The sequence below is a fragment of the Notolepis coatsorum genome (genome assembly GCF_963971535.1).
Source record: "Notolepis coatsorum genome assembly, chromosome: 17".
Classification (NCBI taxonomy): Eukaryota; Metazoa; Chordata; class Actinopteri; order Aulopiformes; family Paralepididae; genus Notolepis; species Notolepis coatsorum.
In genome coordinates this window covers 104433625-104451138 of record NC_140181.1, presented here as the reverse complement: position 1 = coordinate 104451138, position 17514 = coordinate 104433625, and the positions used below count along the sequence as shown (strand labels likewise).

General features: G+C 43.9%; 1 protein-coding gene across 1 annotated transcript in view; it reads right to left on the bottom strand.

Annotated features, from left to right (window-relative positions):
* cacna1fa (calcium channel, voltage-dependent, L type, alpha 1F subunit a) overlaps positions 1–17514 on the bottom strand; it is a gene marked incomplete at its 3' end in the record, with an annotated part of 242326 nt that overhangs the window by 36445 nt on the left and 188367 nt on the right. Inside the window, 3 exon segments of the mRNA XM_084333608.1 lie at positions 433–524; positions 7782–7847; positions 10162–10305. Coding sequence (XP_084189734.1) covers positions 433–524; positions 7782–7847; positions 10162–10305 — 302 coding nt within the window.

Here is a 17514-nt window from a genome sequence, read left to right as displayed (position 1 = left end):
TAGAGAGGCAGCAGGCGTTAGAGAGGCAGCAGGCGTTAGAGAGGCAGCAGGCGTTAGAGAGGCAGCAGCGCAGCAGGCGTTAGAGAGGCAGCAGGCGTTAGAGAGGCAGCAGGCGTTAGAGAGGCAGCAGGCGTTAGAGAGGCAGCAGGCATTAGAGAGGCAGCAGGCGTTAGAGAGGCAGCAGGCGTTAGAGAGGCAGCAGGCGTTAGAGAGGCAGCAGGCGTTAGCACAACGGAGTGGCACGATAGGAGAGAACAAAGGAGGAGAGTAACAGTAGATCTCTCTCTCTCCCCCCCCCCTCTCTCTCTCCCTCTCTCTCGCTCTCTCTCTCTCTCTCTCTCTCTCTCTCTCTCTCTCTCTCTCTCTCTCTCTCTCTCTCTCTCTCTCTCTCTCTCTCTCTCTCTCTCTCTCTCACACACTGGAAGGACCAACCTGAAGAGCACCAGACAAGACATGAAGAAGGTCTGGAAGTTGCAGTTCCTGTTCATTGTTGTGGCTTCATCAACAGCCACCTTCCCAAACGTCTGCAGGGAAGAAGTCAAGTCAAGTCAAAAGTATTTATAAAGCACATTTTATACACAGAGGAAATCAAAAGTGCTGTACACCAGGCACATGCAGAGGGGGGGGGGGGTGGCTTTGGGTGCCCAAGCGCTTGCCCATGTGCCCCTTGCCTTTTTTTTTTTTTTTTTTTTTTTTTTTTTTACTTTTTGCAAATAGCAATTCTCTTGGAATGACGGGCCCATTTACTGTGTACATTTGTATTTTGTATTTTTGTATTTATTTATTAACACAAAGAGTTAAACAAAAGTAAAAAAAAATATATATATATATATATATATATATATATATATATATATATTTTTTTTTTTTTTAAACTTTTGTTTAACTCTTTGTGTTAATAAATAAATACAAAAATACAAAATACAAATGTACACAGTAAATTTCGCAGAGTAAACTTTTATCAGACTGAGTACATTTTACTCAAACTGGGTACATTTAACTCAAACTGAGTAAAGTTTTAAAATTAGTAAAATTATTAAAGTAAAATTTACTCTGCAAAATTTACTGTGTATGATGCAGTTTGTTGTAAGATTCCGTGTTACATTCTCTGAATATTGGTTGCTTGCTATAGTTTGGCTGGTTACGTTACGCTGTAGTTGGTGTACTAACATTTTTTATACATGTGCCCTTTTTAAAATGTTGAGCACCTGCCCCTTTAAAGGCCTCTGCACGGCTCTGCTGTACACACGCACGCACACACACACACACACACACACACACACACACACACACACACACACACACACACACACACACACACACACACACACACACACACACACACACACACACACACACACACACACACACACACAGCATTTTGAAAAGCCCTAGTTTTTCAGGAAAATATAAATATTCCGTGATAAACGGCATTTACTGGAATATTCTGGCATACACAAAAACGTTGTAATTTTTCGGCCTATTTATGAATCGTTTTCAAATAAACGCTAGATTATCGATAGTATATGTGTACTCATGCACGCTAGAGAAGCGATGTGAAAAATATATTCTCTCATTTCCTGATCAGCGAGCTCACGCTCACAGCCACACACACACATACGGGACACGTTGATATATAGGTCAAAATAGATCCGATTACCCCAAGACTGGTCAAATAAATTGCTTACCTCATATCAGATGTTCTCCAAAAAGATTATTCCAATTCCTGATTGCCATTCCAAGTATCGATTGCGTTTATTGATTCAGCGTTGGGTACTGGAAATACATAATCCACGCTGTTCTGAGGGTCGGCGATGAACTTGGGTCTCTTCAGATGCCTCGCCGGAGGGTAACATGAGGAGGCTGGACCGCCCCCCCCCCCCCCCCCCCCCCCATCAGTCTAAACCGATGGGGTGCAGTTACACAGGGAGAGATGATAGGGGGCGGTATTTTCCAAATTGAGCTCAGAGAGAGTCTGCAACACTAGCGTGAGGCTCGATTGATGAAATATGAATTAAAATCGCTAATAAAAAAAAATACGACAAACAAACGCTATATGTCGTTGGTGGCACTCAACTGGCGGCATGAACTAACGACAAATCGCGTCCCTGGCACTCAAAGTGTTAAAATAAACTAAATTAAATTAAAAAAGTGCAGTAAAGTGCAAAAAAGAGTGCAGTGGTTTAGCAGCAGCAGTTGAATGAATGAATGATTTTATTTAGATTTTTCTTTTTTACCGAAAAGGTGTAGGCTGAAGCCGAGGCTTATAATTGCCTACCCTTTTTACATTACACTATTACAAAAAAAATATATATACAAAAAAATATATACATAATTCAGTATATCATTTAGCAAAGGTTACAAACGTTTCATAGTTTTATGTACAAAACGTATACATTTATTTATTTATTTATGTTTTCTTTTTTTTTTTTTTATACTTTTTCCTTTTTTATATATATTAGTTAAAAGCAGAAACAAGGGTCTTTAGAGTTGGGTCAGATCTGAGATCAGTTTATTCCAGCTATGTGTGGCGTAGTAGCAGAAGGCGTAGTTTTCACATTACAAGGAATTTGATTCGGTCGTTTTCGGTGCGACATTAACGGACAGACAATAACCGACAGATAGTAAAATAAAAAGGTGGAATAAAATTAAATGGAATATGAACTAAATTAAGATAGAAGCACAATAGAATAGAATAGAATTATGAAATTAAAAAAATAGGCCAGGGCTGTACAACTGTGAAATAAAGCGGTGGAATAAAATAAAATGGGTAATAAACTAAAGTAAATATATTAGAAGCACAATAGAATATAGTATAATTATAAGTAAACAAAAAAACAGGCCAGGGCTGTACAACTGTGCAAGATGTGGTCAAGTATAGACACTAATTAGAATAAGAATAACAGGAGGCGGTTAGGTGGCCGAGCGGAGATTGCGTTCGTCACCAGCCCCGGAGCTGAGCTGGATTTGCCTGTTCGAATCCAGCTCACAGCTCCGGGGTTGTCACCAGCTTGGCTGGCCGTCTGCACTGATACAATTGGCTGTATCAGAGGGTGGGAGAAGCTGGCGGGGTGGGTCCGGGTCGTTGTAAACAGCGACTCCTACAGTTCGGTCGGGCCGCCTGCTAAGCGCGGATTGGACGTGAGGGGGATAGTGTGGTCCTCCCACACGCTACGCCCTCTCAATGAGAATCCGCGCTGCCAGGTGAAAAGAAGCGGTGATTGGCTGGACGTGTGTCGGAGGAAGCACGTGGTAGCCTCCACTCTCCCAGATGATCTGACTGTGGGGGGTAAGTGCGCAGCGATCAGGAAGGGACTGGGAATTGGCATACGACTAACATTGGGATGGGAGAAAATCGGAGGAAAATGGAGGGGGAAAAAGACCAAAAAAAAAAAAAAAAAATAAGAATAACAATACATTGGGATGGGATATTTAGCAAGGCTGTGCAATTGGGCATCCCTGATGTATGCTATGTTTAACATAGGAGGTATAGGGCGGCTAGGTGGTGTAGTGGGCAAGGCGCTCGCCATCAACGCTGGAGACGCTGGGTTCGAATCCAGCTCTCGGCGTTGCTATCAGCTTGGCTGGTCGTTCATACTAGGGCTGCAACTAATGACTAATTTGGTAGTCGACTAATCTGCAGATTATTTTTTCGATTAGTCGACTAATCGAAAACCAATGTAAACAACAACAATTTTTTTTTTTTTTTTTTTTATTACCTATCTTTGTGAACGTGGCTTCTCAGCTCTGGTCCAGCTGAAGACAGAGCAGAGGAACAGATTGGACATTGAGCATGACCTCAGAGTTGCTTGTCTACCATCACCCCAGACTTTGAGACTCTTGTCAGGACCAAACAACAACATCATAACATGATGATCCCATAGCAAATTAAAATAATGACTCATGAAACATTTGAATTTGGATCTTTAAGCCACTTTAAATGAAAATGTATTTGAAGAACAATACAGCAATCACTCATAACAAGATAAATAAATTAAATAATACAAATTAAAGTGGAAGTGTACTTTAAATAACTTTTGTTTGCTGTGTGTGAGAGGAGTCCGTGTGTGTGTGTATGTGTGTGTGTCTTACTCTGATCGCTGTGTGAGTGAGAGGAGTGTGTACTGTGTAATTTGTGTGTGTCTTACTCTGATCGCTGTGTGAGTGAGAGGTGTGTACTGTGTAATTTGTGTATGTGTGTGTGTCTTACTCTGATCGCTGTGAGTGAGTGAGAGGAGTGTGAATGTGTGTGTGTCTTACTCTGATCGCTGTGTGTGAGTGAGAGGAGTGTGAATGTGTGTGTCTTACTCTGATCGCTGTGTGTGAGTGAGAGGAGTGTGAATGTGTGTGTGTCTTACTCTGATCGCTGTGTGTGAGAGAGAGGAGTGTGAATGTGTGTGTGTCTTACTCTGATCGCTGTGTGTGAGTGAGAGGAGTGTGTATGTGTGTGTGTCTTACTCTGATCGCTGTGTGTGAGTGAGAGGAGTGTGTATGTGTGTGTCTTACTCTGATCGCTGTGTGTGAGTGAGAGGAGTGTGTATGTGTGTGTCTTACTCTGATCGCTGTGTGTGAGTGAGAGGAGTGCGTGTGTAATGTATTGTGTGTCTAGTCTGATCATCATCTCCTGCAGGGGAACAATGTTTTCAATGTCCAAAATTTGCTATGGGATCATCATGTTATGATGTTGTCTGGAACCCTGAGAAGCCACTCTCACAAAGATAGGTAGTGCAAAAAAAAAAAAAAAAAAAAAAAAAAAAAATTAAATAATTTTTTTTTTTTTAATGACTAATCGACGCAACAATTTCTCGTCGACGATTTTTTATAATCGACATCGTCGATTATGTCGACTAATCGTTGCAGCCCTAGTTCATACTAACACAATTGGCAGTGTTAGGGGTGGGAAAGCGGATGGGTGGGTCCTGGGCGTTGTGGACAGCGACCCCTACAGTTCGGTCGGGGCGCCTGCACAGCGAGGGTAGGATCTGGAGGGAGGTAGTGTGACCTTCCACACGTTACACTCTCCCGGTGAGAATCTGCGCTGCCAGGCTGGCTGCCGGCTGGCTGCACATGCGTCGGAGGAAAGCATGCGACAGTCTCCGGCCTCCCGGACCAACAGTAGGGGGGAGTGCGCAACAACCAGGAAGGGGGTTGGGAATTGGCATAACGACTAAACAGTGGGATGGGAGAAAAATCTGAAAAAGGAGGGGGAAAAAGATAATAATATAATAAAATAAAATAAAAACATAGGAGGTATAGTACAGGTGTGACCGATCGTATGTGACTCCTCTGTGTTGTGTTAAATTCTTGGTAACGTGTCGATGTGTCTTTTAACACTTTGACTGCCAGCCACGCGTTTTGTCGTTAGTTCATGCCGACCGTTGAATGCCGCCAACGCTATATAGCGTTTGTTTGTCGTATTTATTTTTATTGGCGATTTGAATTCATATTTCATCAATCGAGCCTCAGGTTAGTGTTGCAGACTCTCTCTGAGCATTACGTTTTGCTCTCAATTGGGAAGATACCGCCCCCTATCGTCTCTCCCTGTGTAACTGCACCCCATTATTTTAGCCAGTTTCCTCATTTTTCTTTTCCGTCAAGCCAACTGAAGAATCCATTGTGATCGCCGGCCCGGAAAACGCGTGGATTATGTATTTACAGTACCCAACGCTGAATCAATAAACGCGATCGATATATTTGGAATGGCGATCAGGAATTGGAATAATCTTTTTGGATAACATCTGATCTGAGGTGAGGAATTTATTCTTAGTCTTAGGATAATCAGACCTGTTTTCACAGAGATATCAGCGTTTGCCCTATGCGTGTGTGTGTGTGTGGCTGTGATCGCTGATCAGGAAATGATAGAATCAATATTTCAGCCCGCTTCTATAGCGTGCATAAGTACACATCGATTATCGATAATCTAGCGTTTATTTGAAAACGATTCATAAATAGGCCGGAAAATGACAACGTTTTTGTGTATGCCAGAATATTCCAGTAAATGCCGATTATCACGGAATCTTTATATTTTCCCTGAAAACGAGGGCTTTTCAAAATGCTATAAAACGGAAATGAATCGATTAAAAAACAATCCGTTTCGACAATGTTGACTGCAAACAAGTCATTGATAAGCGACGGGCAGATTAGACACATAGCCATAATTTAAGACAGAGATTATGCGTTCACAACGCTATCATTGAAGTGGGTGGTGGCATTCAACCACGATTTACCATGTTAACCAGTGGAAGTGAGTTTAACTCGCAGTACCGCTTACTGCCACAGTCACTTCACAACACACATCCATCGTGACTCGATATTACTCACGGACCTCCCAGGCCCGGACTGGCCATCGGGAGCACCGGGAGTTTTCCCGGTGGCCTGGCCTGCACAGATAAAAAAAAAAATTATATAAAAAAAAAAATTATAATTTTTTTTTTTTTTTTTTTGCCAGGCCATTGTTTTTAGTTGTGGCGGCGGCGCGGCGCGATAGTTAGATAACCTAGGTGAGTGGGGAACAACCAGGATTTCACTGTCTGCGACAGAGTTGGAGAACTATCTCTCTCTCTCCCTCACGCGGATCACACACAGAAATGGAGCCGTGCTGCCGCTTGTGATTGGTGGAGGCGGGACCAGGCGATACAACTGATTGACAGCGGAGGCGGCGAATGGAATGGCAGAAGAGAAAGTCAAAATAATTCAAAGATAATTCAAAGATTACACACCTTTGCCACATTGGCTACAAACATAATCACTGTAAAGTTATCAAAAAAATAAGAATCTGATCAGACACAAGGGTTAAGTTGTTGTTCCCTTTCTAATTTCCTCAAAAACATCTACCGGTAGTCTAGTTAATGTGATCAATATTATTTGACAATTGATGCTTTTTGTTGGAAATTTCAGTCAGTGAGCTCATACTTTGAGCTCATTTTATAGTTAAAATGATTGAGACAACGCAATCTTCTGTCTTCGTTGTGCATGCATGCGTGTGCTCACCACACGCGATACATGTGTCACTATTCTGGCAGTGGCTACTGTTATTATAGTATTGTAATGAAAGGTCTGTTATTTAATGTTTGTGTAAAGGGCTATTTTAACTGTTGATGGGTAGTGCATCAGTAAAGTGAATATGGTATTGTGCTCTTGCTCTGTTTGAATAGGTGGAGAGAGTGGTTAACTGTATTATAATAGTAAATAGAAAAATATGTTGTGCGCTTGCTTTTTTCTTTTTGAAGGTGGAGAGAGTAGCATTGCTAGGGCCACAACAGTTTTATTTGAGGTTCATAAGCAATTGTTGGCTCATTAGTTTGTGATTCACATGCACTCAAATTCACCAGAATGCTGTCTTTGTATCAAAAGATTTCCGGGTGGGGGACCCCCAGACCCCCCGCTTAAAAAGTGGCCTGATTGGGGCTATATTTCGCGCTATATCTCCCGGTATGAATTATTTCCCCAGTCCGGCCCTGCCTCCGTTACACAGGCACGGTTGGTAGCTTACTCAGCGTGAGCAGCATAGTGCATCAGAACACTTTGATTGACAGATTGCAGAATGGGTACAATACAGTACGGCTCAATACACACAATTGTTAAGGGGATGCAGACCAGAGAAAGACTTTCGTCTTGTTTACATCAGGGTCCCCCATTTTCAATTCATAATGAATTGTAAGTAAGGGTGCAACTTGCTCCGTGCAATCCATTCTAGCCCTCAGTGTGAGCATAGACATAGTGCATCTGAAACCCTTGACGTGATGAAAGAATGACTTGAGTACATGACTGAGGCAGCTCACCTGCATGCCGATCACAGCGTAGATGAAGAAGATCATTGCAATAAGTAGACCAACGTAAGGCAACGCCTGGAGGAGAAAAGATAAGATAAGAAGAACTTAATAAGATAAGAAATGTGTTTGGGAGGTGTAGTCTGACGTCACTGGTTGTTCCACCCGTATAGGGATTTATCATAGGGAAAATGGATTATCGGCTATTGTAACAATTCTGCCGCATGGAAATTGAAAAGCTTTCCATTTTTGCACAAAATGTGTTCCCTTCTATCACTAACATTATTGTTTAAGCATTTTTGGTTGAAATAAAATTTGGCGATTTTCTTTTATGATTAATTGCGAATATTTTCACATGTTGAGCTATAGATTGTGGATGAATAAGCACAGAAAGGTACACCATGCCAATGTTCATGCTTTATTTGTTTTAAACGAGACGATTTAGAAATGGGCAATGGGGAAATACATTGCATTGGACAGAGGGTGGAACACGAAAAACGGCAATGACATAACCACTACACCTCCCTATAGCATGGCAAGGGAGAAAAGAACAGATACAACAATAAAAAGGTAAACAAATTATAATAAACAAGTAAATATGACACAAAAAAAAGTTCAATGTAAATATAACACAAGCCAACTTGTATAGAGTATGTATATGATTATGGATATATAAGAATATGGATACATGTATACAGATCTCTACAGGTATAGAATGTAAGAGGTATGTGCAGGTGTTGTACTTTGGAATGAACTGCCTCTGCCTACCAAGCACAGTCAAACCAAAAGCATTTTTAAAACAAAGGTAAAGGTTCAATTATGGTAAGAGCAAAAGGCTCAGCAGCCACAGGGCAGACAATCTGATTCCAGGTCTAGAATAGAAGGGTACTGTACTCTAGTTATTCCTAGTAGGCTATATGTGCCGTGTTTTTATGTTTTTTTTATGTTATTATGTTTGTATGTCTTCCATCGAGGACCACCTTGGAAATAAGTGTTTGAATTCATGCTTTTAGGTGATATCCTCACAAATTGGTCATGATCATTTGTTTTTATGATGTGTTTGTAAATTTCCAAATAAAAATCAAATCAATTCAAATCAAATACAGAGTTATATATACAGACCAAACTCAGAACATTTGCCTTTCATTATAGTGCCCCGACAACATGGAACTCATAACGCAGGGGGGACGTTTAGAGGCTTACCTGCAAGCCTGCCTGCTACAGTCTGTAACTGTGTTTAACTTAACTTATAGTGCATTTTATAAGTGATGTGATGTTCTTCCTTTTATAATGCACTTCATCTATGTATATATATGTTTACTATGTAAAAAACGATTGTATCACTATGTACATATTGTAAAAATGCGGGTGACCTCAATTGTCCTTTTGGAGAATAAATAATGGTTTGAATGTAATTGAATTGTAGTGACTAAACGGTGCTCTACACAGTTCTACACAGTTCTACACAGTTCTACACAGTTCCACACAGTTCTACACACAGTTCTACACAGTTCTACACAGTTCTACACAGTTCCACACAGTTCTACACAGTTCCACACAGTTCTACACAGTTCCACACAGTTCTACACAGTTCCACACAGTTCTACACAGTTCTACACAGTTCTACACAGTTCTACACAGTTCTACACAGTTCTACACAGTTCAACACAGTTCTACACAGTTCTACACAGTTCTACACAGTTCCACACAGTTCTACACAGTTCTACACAGTTCTACACAGTTCTACACAATTCCACATAGTTCTACACAGTTCTACACAGTTCTACACAGTTCTACACAGTTCTACACAGTTCCACACAGTTATACACAGTTCTACACAGTTCCACACAGTTCTACACAGTTCTACACAGTTCTACACAGTTATACACAGTTCCACACAGTTCCACACAGTTCTACACAGTTCCACACAGTTCCACACAGTTCTACACAGTTCCACACAGTTCCACACAGTTCCACACAGTTCTACACAGTTCCACACAGTTCTACACAGTTCCACACAGTTCTACACAGTTCCACACAGTTCTACACAGTTCCACACAGTTCTACACAGTTCTACACAGTTCCACACAGTTCCACACAGTTCTACACAGTTCTACACAGTTCCACACAGTTCCACACAGTTCTACACAGTTCTACACAGTTCCACACAGTTCTACACAGTTCTACACAGTTCTACACAGTTCTACACAGTTCCACACAGTTCCACACGGTTCTACACAGTTCCACACAGTTCCACACAGTTCTACACAGTTCTACACAGTTCCACACAGTTCCACACAGTTCCACACAGTTCTACACAGTTCTACACAGTTCTACACAGTTCTACACAGTTCCACACAGTTCTACACAGGTCCACACAGACGGCACTGACCTGCAGGGACTTGATGAAGGTCCAGAGCAGGGTTCTAATGCCCTCCCCTTTGCTGAGCAGCTTGACCAACCGCAAGACTCGGAACAGACGGAAGAACGTGATTGACACTTTCCCACTTTCGCCTTTGCCCGCGCCAGGAGCGCCCTGCAGGAAGAGGAGTGAGGCTGAATAGTGGACTATGACCGGGTCTGAAACATGGACTATGACCGGGTCTGAAACATGGACTATGACAGGGTCTGAAACATGGACTATAACAGGGTCTGAAACATGGACGATGACAGGGGCTGAAACATGGACTATGACAGGGGCTGAAACATGGACCATGACAGGGTCAGGCTGAAACATGGACTATGACAGGGGCTGAAACATGGACTATGACAGGGGCTGAAACATGGACCATGACAGGGTCAGGCTGAAACATGGACTATGACAGGGGCTGAAACATGGACTATGACAGGGTCTGAAACATGGACTATGACAGGGTCTGAAACATGGACTATGACAGGGTCAGGCTGAAACATGGACTATGACAGGGTCAGGCTGAAACATGGACTATGACAGGGTCAGGCTGAAACATGGACTATGACAGGGGCTGAAACATGGACGATGACAGGGTCTGAAACATGGACGATGACAGGGGCTGAAACATGGACTATGACAGGGTCTGAAACATGGACTATGACAGGGGCTGAAACATGGACTATGACAGGGTCTGAAACATGGACTATGACAGGGTCTGAAACATGGACTATGACAGGGTCAGGCTGAAACATGGACTATGACAGGGGCTGAAACATGGACTATGACAGGGTCTGAAACATGGACTATGACAGGGGCTGAAACATGGACTATGACAGGGTCAGGCTGAAACATGGACTATGACAGGGTCTGAAACATGGACTATGACAGGGTCTGAAACATGGACTATGACAGGGTCAGGCTGAAACATGGACTATGACAGGGTCAGGCTGAAACATGGACGATGACAGGGTCTGAAACATGGACTATGACAGGGTCTGAAACATGGACTATGACAGGGTCTGAAACATGGACTATGACAGGGGCTGAAACATGGACTATGACAGGGTCTGAAACATGGACTATGACAGGGTCTGAAACATGGACTATGACAGGGGCTGAAACATGGACTATGACAGGGGCTGAAACATGGACTATGACAGGGTCTGAAACATGGACTATGACAGGGTCTGAAACATGGACTATGACAGAGTCTGAAACATGGACTATGACAGGGTCAGGCTGAAACATGGACTATGACAGGGTCTGAAACATGGACTATGACAGGGTCAGGCTGAAACATGGACTATGACAGGGGCTGAAACATGGACTATGACAGGGTCTGAAACATGGACTATGACAGGGTCTGAAACATGGACTATGACAGGGTCAGGCTGAAACATGGACTATGACAGGGTCAGGCTGAAACATGGACTATGACAGGGTCTGAAACATGGACTATGACAGGGTCTGAAACATGGACTATGACAGGGTCAGGCTGAAACATGGACTATGACAGGGTCTGAAACATGGACTATGACAGGGTCTGAAACATGGACTATGACAGGGGCTGAAACATGGACTATGACAGGGTCTGAAACATGGACTATGACATGGTCTGAAACATGGACTATGACAGGGTCAGGCTGAAACATGGACTATGACAGGGGCTGAAACATGGACTATGACAGGGGCTGAAACATGGACTATGACAGGGTCAGGCTGAAACATGGACTATGACAGGGGCTGAAACATGGACGATGACAGGGTCTGAAACATGGACTATGACAGGGTCTGAAACATGGACTATGACAGGGTCTGAAACATGGACTATGACAGGGTCTGAAACATGGACTATGACAGGGTCTGAAACATGGACTATGACAGGGTCAGGGTCAGGTTGAAACATGGACTATGACAGGGGCTGAAACATGGACTATGACAGGGTCTGAAACATGGACTATGACAGGGTCAGGCTGAAACATGGACTATGACAGGGTCTGAAACATGGACTATGACAGGGGCTGAAACATGGACTATGACAGGGTCTGAAACATGGACTATGACAGGGTCTGAAACATGGACTATGACAGGGTCTGAAACATGGACTATGACAGGGGCTGAAACATGGACTATGACAGGGTCTGAAACATGGACTATGACAGGGGCTGAAACATGGACCATGACAGGGTCAGGCTGAAACATGGACTATGACAGGGGCTGAAACATGGACTATGACAGGGTCTGAAACATGGACTATGACAGGGTCAGGCTGAAACATGGACTATGACAGGGTCTGAAACATGGACTATGACAGGGTCAGGCTGAAACATGGACGATGACAGGGGCTGAAACATGGACTATGACAGGGGCTGAAACATGGACTATGACAGGGTCTGAAACATGGACTATGACAGGGTCTGAAACATGGACTATGACAGGGTCTGAAACATGGACTATGACAGAGTCAGGCTGAAACATGGACTATGACAGGGGCTGAAACATGGACTATGACAGGGGCTGAAACATGGACTATGACAGGGTCTGAAACATGGACTATGACAGGGGCTGAAACATGGACTATGACAGGGTCTGAAACATGGACTATGACAGGGTCTGAAACATGGACTATGACAGAGTCTGAAACATGGACTATGACAGGGGCTGAAACATGGACTATGACAGGGGCTGAAACATGGACTATGACAGGGTCTGAAACATGGACTATGACAGGGTCAGAAACATGGACTATGACAGGGGCTGAAACATGGACTATGACAGGGGCTGAAACATGGACTATGACAGGGTCTGAAACATGGACTATGACAGGGTCTGAAACATGGACTATGACAGGGTCTGAAACATGGACTATGACAGGGGCTGAAACATGGACTATGACAGGGTCAGGCTGAAACATGGACTATGACAGGGGCTGAAACATGGACTATGACAGGGTCAGGCTGAAACATGGACTATGACAGGGGCTGAAACATGGACTATGACAGGGTCTGAAACATGGACTATGACAGGGTCTGAAACATGGACTATGACAGGGTCAGGCTGAAACATGGACTATGACAGGGGCTGAAACATGGACTATGACAGGGGCTGAAACATGGACTATGACAGGGTCAGGCTGAAACATGGACTATGACAGGGTCTGAAACATGGACTATGACAGGGTCTGAAACATGGACTATGACAGGGTCTGAAACATGGACTATGACAGGGTCTGAAACATGGACTATGACAGGGTCAGGGTCAGGTTGAAACATGGACTATGACAGGGGCTGAAACATGGACTATGACAGGGTCTGAAACATGGACTATGACAGAGTCAGGCTGAAACATGGACTATGACAGGGTCTGAAACATGGACTATGACAGGGGCTAAAACATGGACTATGACAGGGTCTGAAACATGGACTATGACAGGGTCTGAAACATGGACTATGACAGGGTCTGAAACATGGACTATGACAGGGGCTGAAACATGGACTATGACAGGGTCTGAAACATGGACTATGACAGGGTCAGGCTGAAACATGGACTATGACAGGGTCTGAAACATGGACTATGACAGGGTCTGAAACATGGACTATGACAGGGTCTGAAACATGGACTATGACAGGGGCTGAAACATGGACTATGACAGGGTCTGAAACATGGACTATGACAGGGTCTGAAACATGGACTATGACAGGGTCTGAAACATGGACTATGACAGGGGCTGAAACATGGACCATGACAGGGTCAGGCTGAAACATGGACTATGACAGGGGCTGAAACATGGACGATGACAGGGTCTGAAACATGGACTATGACAGGGTCTGAAACATGGACTATGACAGGGTCTGAAACATGGACTATGACAGGGTCTGAAACATGGACTATGACAGGGTCTGAAACATGGACTATGACAGGGTCTGAAACATGGACTATGACAGGGTCAGGCTGAAACATGGACTATGACAGGGTCTGAAACATGGACTATGACAGGGTCTGAAACATGGACGATGACAGGGGCTGAAACATGGACTATGACAGGGGCTGAAACATGGACTATGACAGGGGCTGAAACATGGACTATGACAGGGTCTGAAACATGGACTATGACAGGGTCTGAAACATGGACTATGACAGGGTCTGAAACATGGACTATGACAGAGTCAGGCTGAAACATGGACTATGACAGGGGCTGAAACATGGACTATGACAGGGGCTGAAACATGGACTATGACAGGGTCTGAAACATGGACTATGACAGGGGCTGAAACATGGACTATGACAGGGTCTGAAACATGGACTATGACAGGGTCTGAAACATGGACTATGACAGAGTCTGAAACATGGACTATGACAGGGGCTGAAACATGGACTATGACAGGGGCTGAAACATGGACTATGACAGGGTCTGAAACATGGACTATGACAGGGTCAGAAACATGGACTATGACAGGGGCTGAAACATGGACTATGACAGGGGCTGAAACATGGACTATGACAGGGTCTGAAACATGGACGATGACAGGGTCTGAAACATGGACGATGACAGGGTCTGAAACATGGACTATGACAGGGGCTGAAACATGGACGATGACAGGGTCTGAAACATGGACTATGACAGGGTCAGGCTGAAACATGGACTATGACAGGGTCAGGCTGAAACATGGACTATGACAGGGGCTGAAACATGGACTATGACAGGGTCAGGCTGAAACATGGACTATGACAGGGGCTGAAACATGGACTATGACAGGGTCTGAAACATAGGGTCTGAAACATGGACTATGACAGGGTCTGAAACATGGACTATGACAGGGTCTGAAACATGGACTATGACAGGGTCTGAAACATGGACTATGACAGGGTCAGGCTGAAACATGGACTATGACAGGGGCTGAAACATGGACTATGACAGGGGCTGAAACATGGACTATGACAGGGTCTGAAACATGGACTATGACAGGGTCTGAAACATGGACTATGACAGGGTCAGGCTGAAACATGGACTATGACAGGGGCTGAAACATGGACTATGACAGGGGCTGAAACATGGACTATGACAGGGGCTGAAACATGGACTATGACAGGGTCTGAAACATGGACTATGACAGGGTCAGGCTGAAACATGGACTATGACAGGGTCTGAAACATGGACTATGACAGGGGCTGAAACATGGACTATGACAGGGTCTGAAACATGGACTATGACAGGGGCTGAAACATGGACTATGACAGGGTCACTGCAGTTTTCAAGTTCAATTTAACACTTTTTTAATACCACAAATGTTATGACCATACTATCCAAAAATCGCTAGCACCGCAAAAAACAACGACTGGAATACAAAAACATTTTATATATTTCATATTGTTTCATCTCCCGACAGCCGGGCTGCCCCCCCCCCCCCCCCCCCCCCCCAAATGTATACCTGCGCAAATTAAATGTAAGACTAATAACCTTTAAGGCCTTAAATTGAGGACGATACTGTTTAATACCCTGCAGATACCCTGCATGACGATGAAGATGTTAACACTTTCACTACCAAATGGTTAACCCTTTCACTGCGACAATACAGAAGGTTAACCCTTTCACTGCCACACGACAAAGGGTTAACCCTTACACAGCCACACGTTAACCGTCTGCAGTGCGGTAGTGAAAGGTTAACCTTCTGTCGTGTGGTAGTGGAAAGGTTAATTTGCTCCAGCCATGTCGTGACGCTCACCTCCGCTTGGTCTCCGCCTCCACCCTGCGCGCGCGGGGGGGGGGGGGGGGGGGGGGGCATCACAGAGGGGGCAGGAGCGACAGCAGGAACGACAGCAGGCAGGGCGGCATGGAGAGAAAATAAAAACAGTCGTGAGATTATTGTTGTGTTGAAATCACACAGGCTCTTAGGAAATCACTACATTCAATAACCCTCTGTATGCATATGTACCGGTTTTATCTGACATGGTGTGGGAGGTGGAGTTGAACCCCGGTGTCCCGCGCCGCGGGTGGCATCGCAGACCACTACACTGTTAATGGGTCTGGATGCCTCTGGGGAGTGAGTTTTACTTGCAGTACCACTTAACGTCCACAGCCACTTCACTATACACAGTCCATCGTTGTTCATGGGGATGCGCCGATACTGGTCTGATACCAGGCTGATACCACGCTGATACCAGGTTGATACCAGGTTGATACCAGGCTGATACCAGGTTGATACCAGGTTGATACCAGGTTGATACCAGGCTGATACCAGGTTGATACCAGGCTGATACCAGGTTGATACCAGGTTGATACTGAGCTGATACCAGGTTGATACTGAGCTGATACCAGGTTGATACTGAGCTGATACCAGGTTGATACCAGGTTGATACCAGGTTGATACCAGGTTGATACTGAGCTGATACCAGGTTGATACCAGGTTGATACTGAGCTGATACCAGGCTAATACCAGGTTGATACCAGGTTGATACCAGGCTAATACCAGGTTGATACCAGGTTGATACCAGGCTAATACCAGGTTGATACCAGGTTAATACCAGTTGATACCAGGTTGATACCAGGTTGATACCAGTTGATACCAGGTTGATACCAGGTTGATACCAGTTGATACCAGGTTGATACCAGGTTGATACCAGGTGATACCAGGTTGATACCAGGTTGATACCAGGCTGATACCAGGTTGATACCAGGCTGATACCAGGTTGATACCAGGCTGATACCAGGCTAATACCAGGCTGATACCAGGCTAATACCAGGCTAAAAACACATCAGAGAATTTCCCCTACAACTAGTACTATGTGTAACATGTTAGAAATCCAAACAAAGCAACCAGATCACCTGCACCTTGACATACTGTATAAAAGCATGTTAGATCTCTCAAAATTGGAGAACAGTTATTATATTTCAAGCATCTCCATTCAATGACCCCAAAATAGTGGTCGTCTATATACCATTCACTAAATGGTAATGCAGTGATAAAGTGATAAACCTTACTACTACTTATTAGTAACGCTCCAGTTCGACACTATGTGACGAACAATACTACTGACCCAGGCGCAGTTTCACTCGTTCAGATAATTTATCCAGGAGGGAGAAAATTATTATAACACAGAGATGAAAATGTATGATTTTCTTATTATTGTAAACTATAAAAAATAAAATAATATATTTTAATTTTTTTATTTTACTGGTCATATTTTTGGGGAAGCTTGGATTCCCTTGGCTTCCATGAATATTTGCCACTGCTGACCCTTAGCTGCTAGAGATGTACCCCTCCTGCTGACTCGTTCACAATCTGTAAGTCGCTTTGCGATGAAAGCCTCAGCTGAATGACTAAATGTAAATGT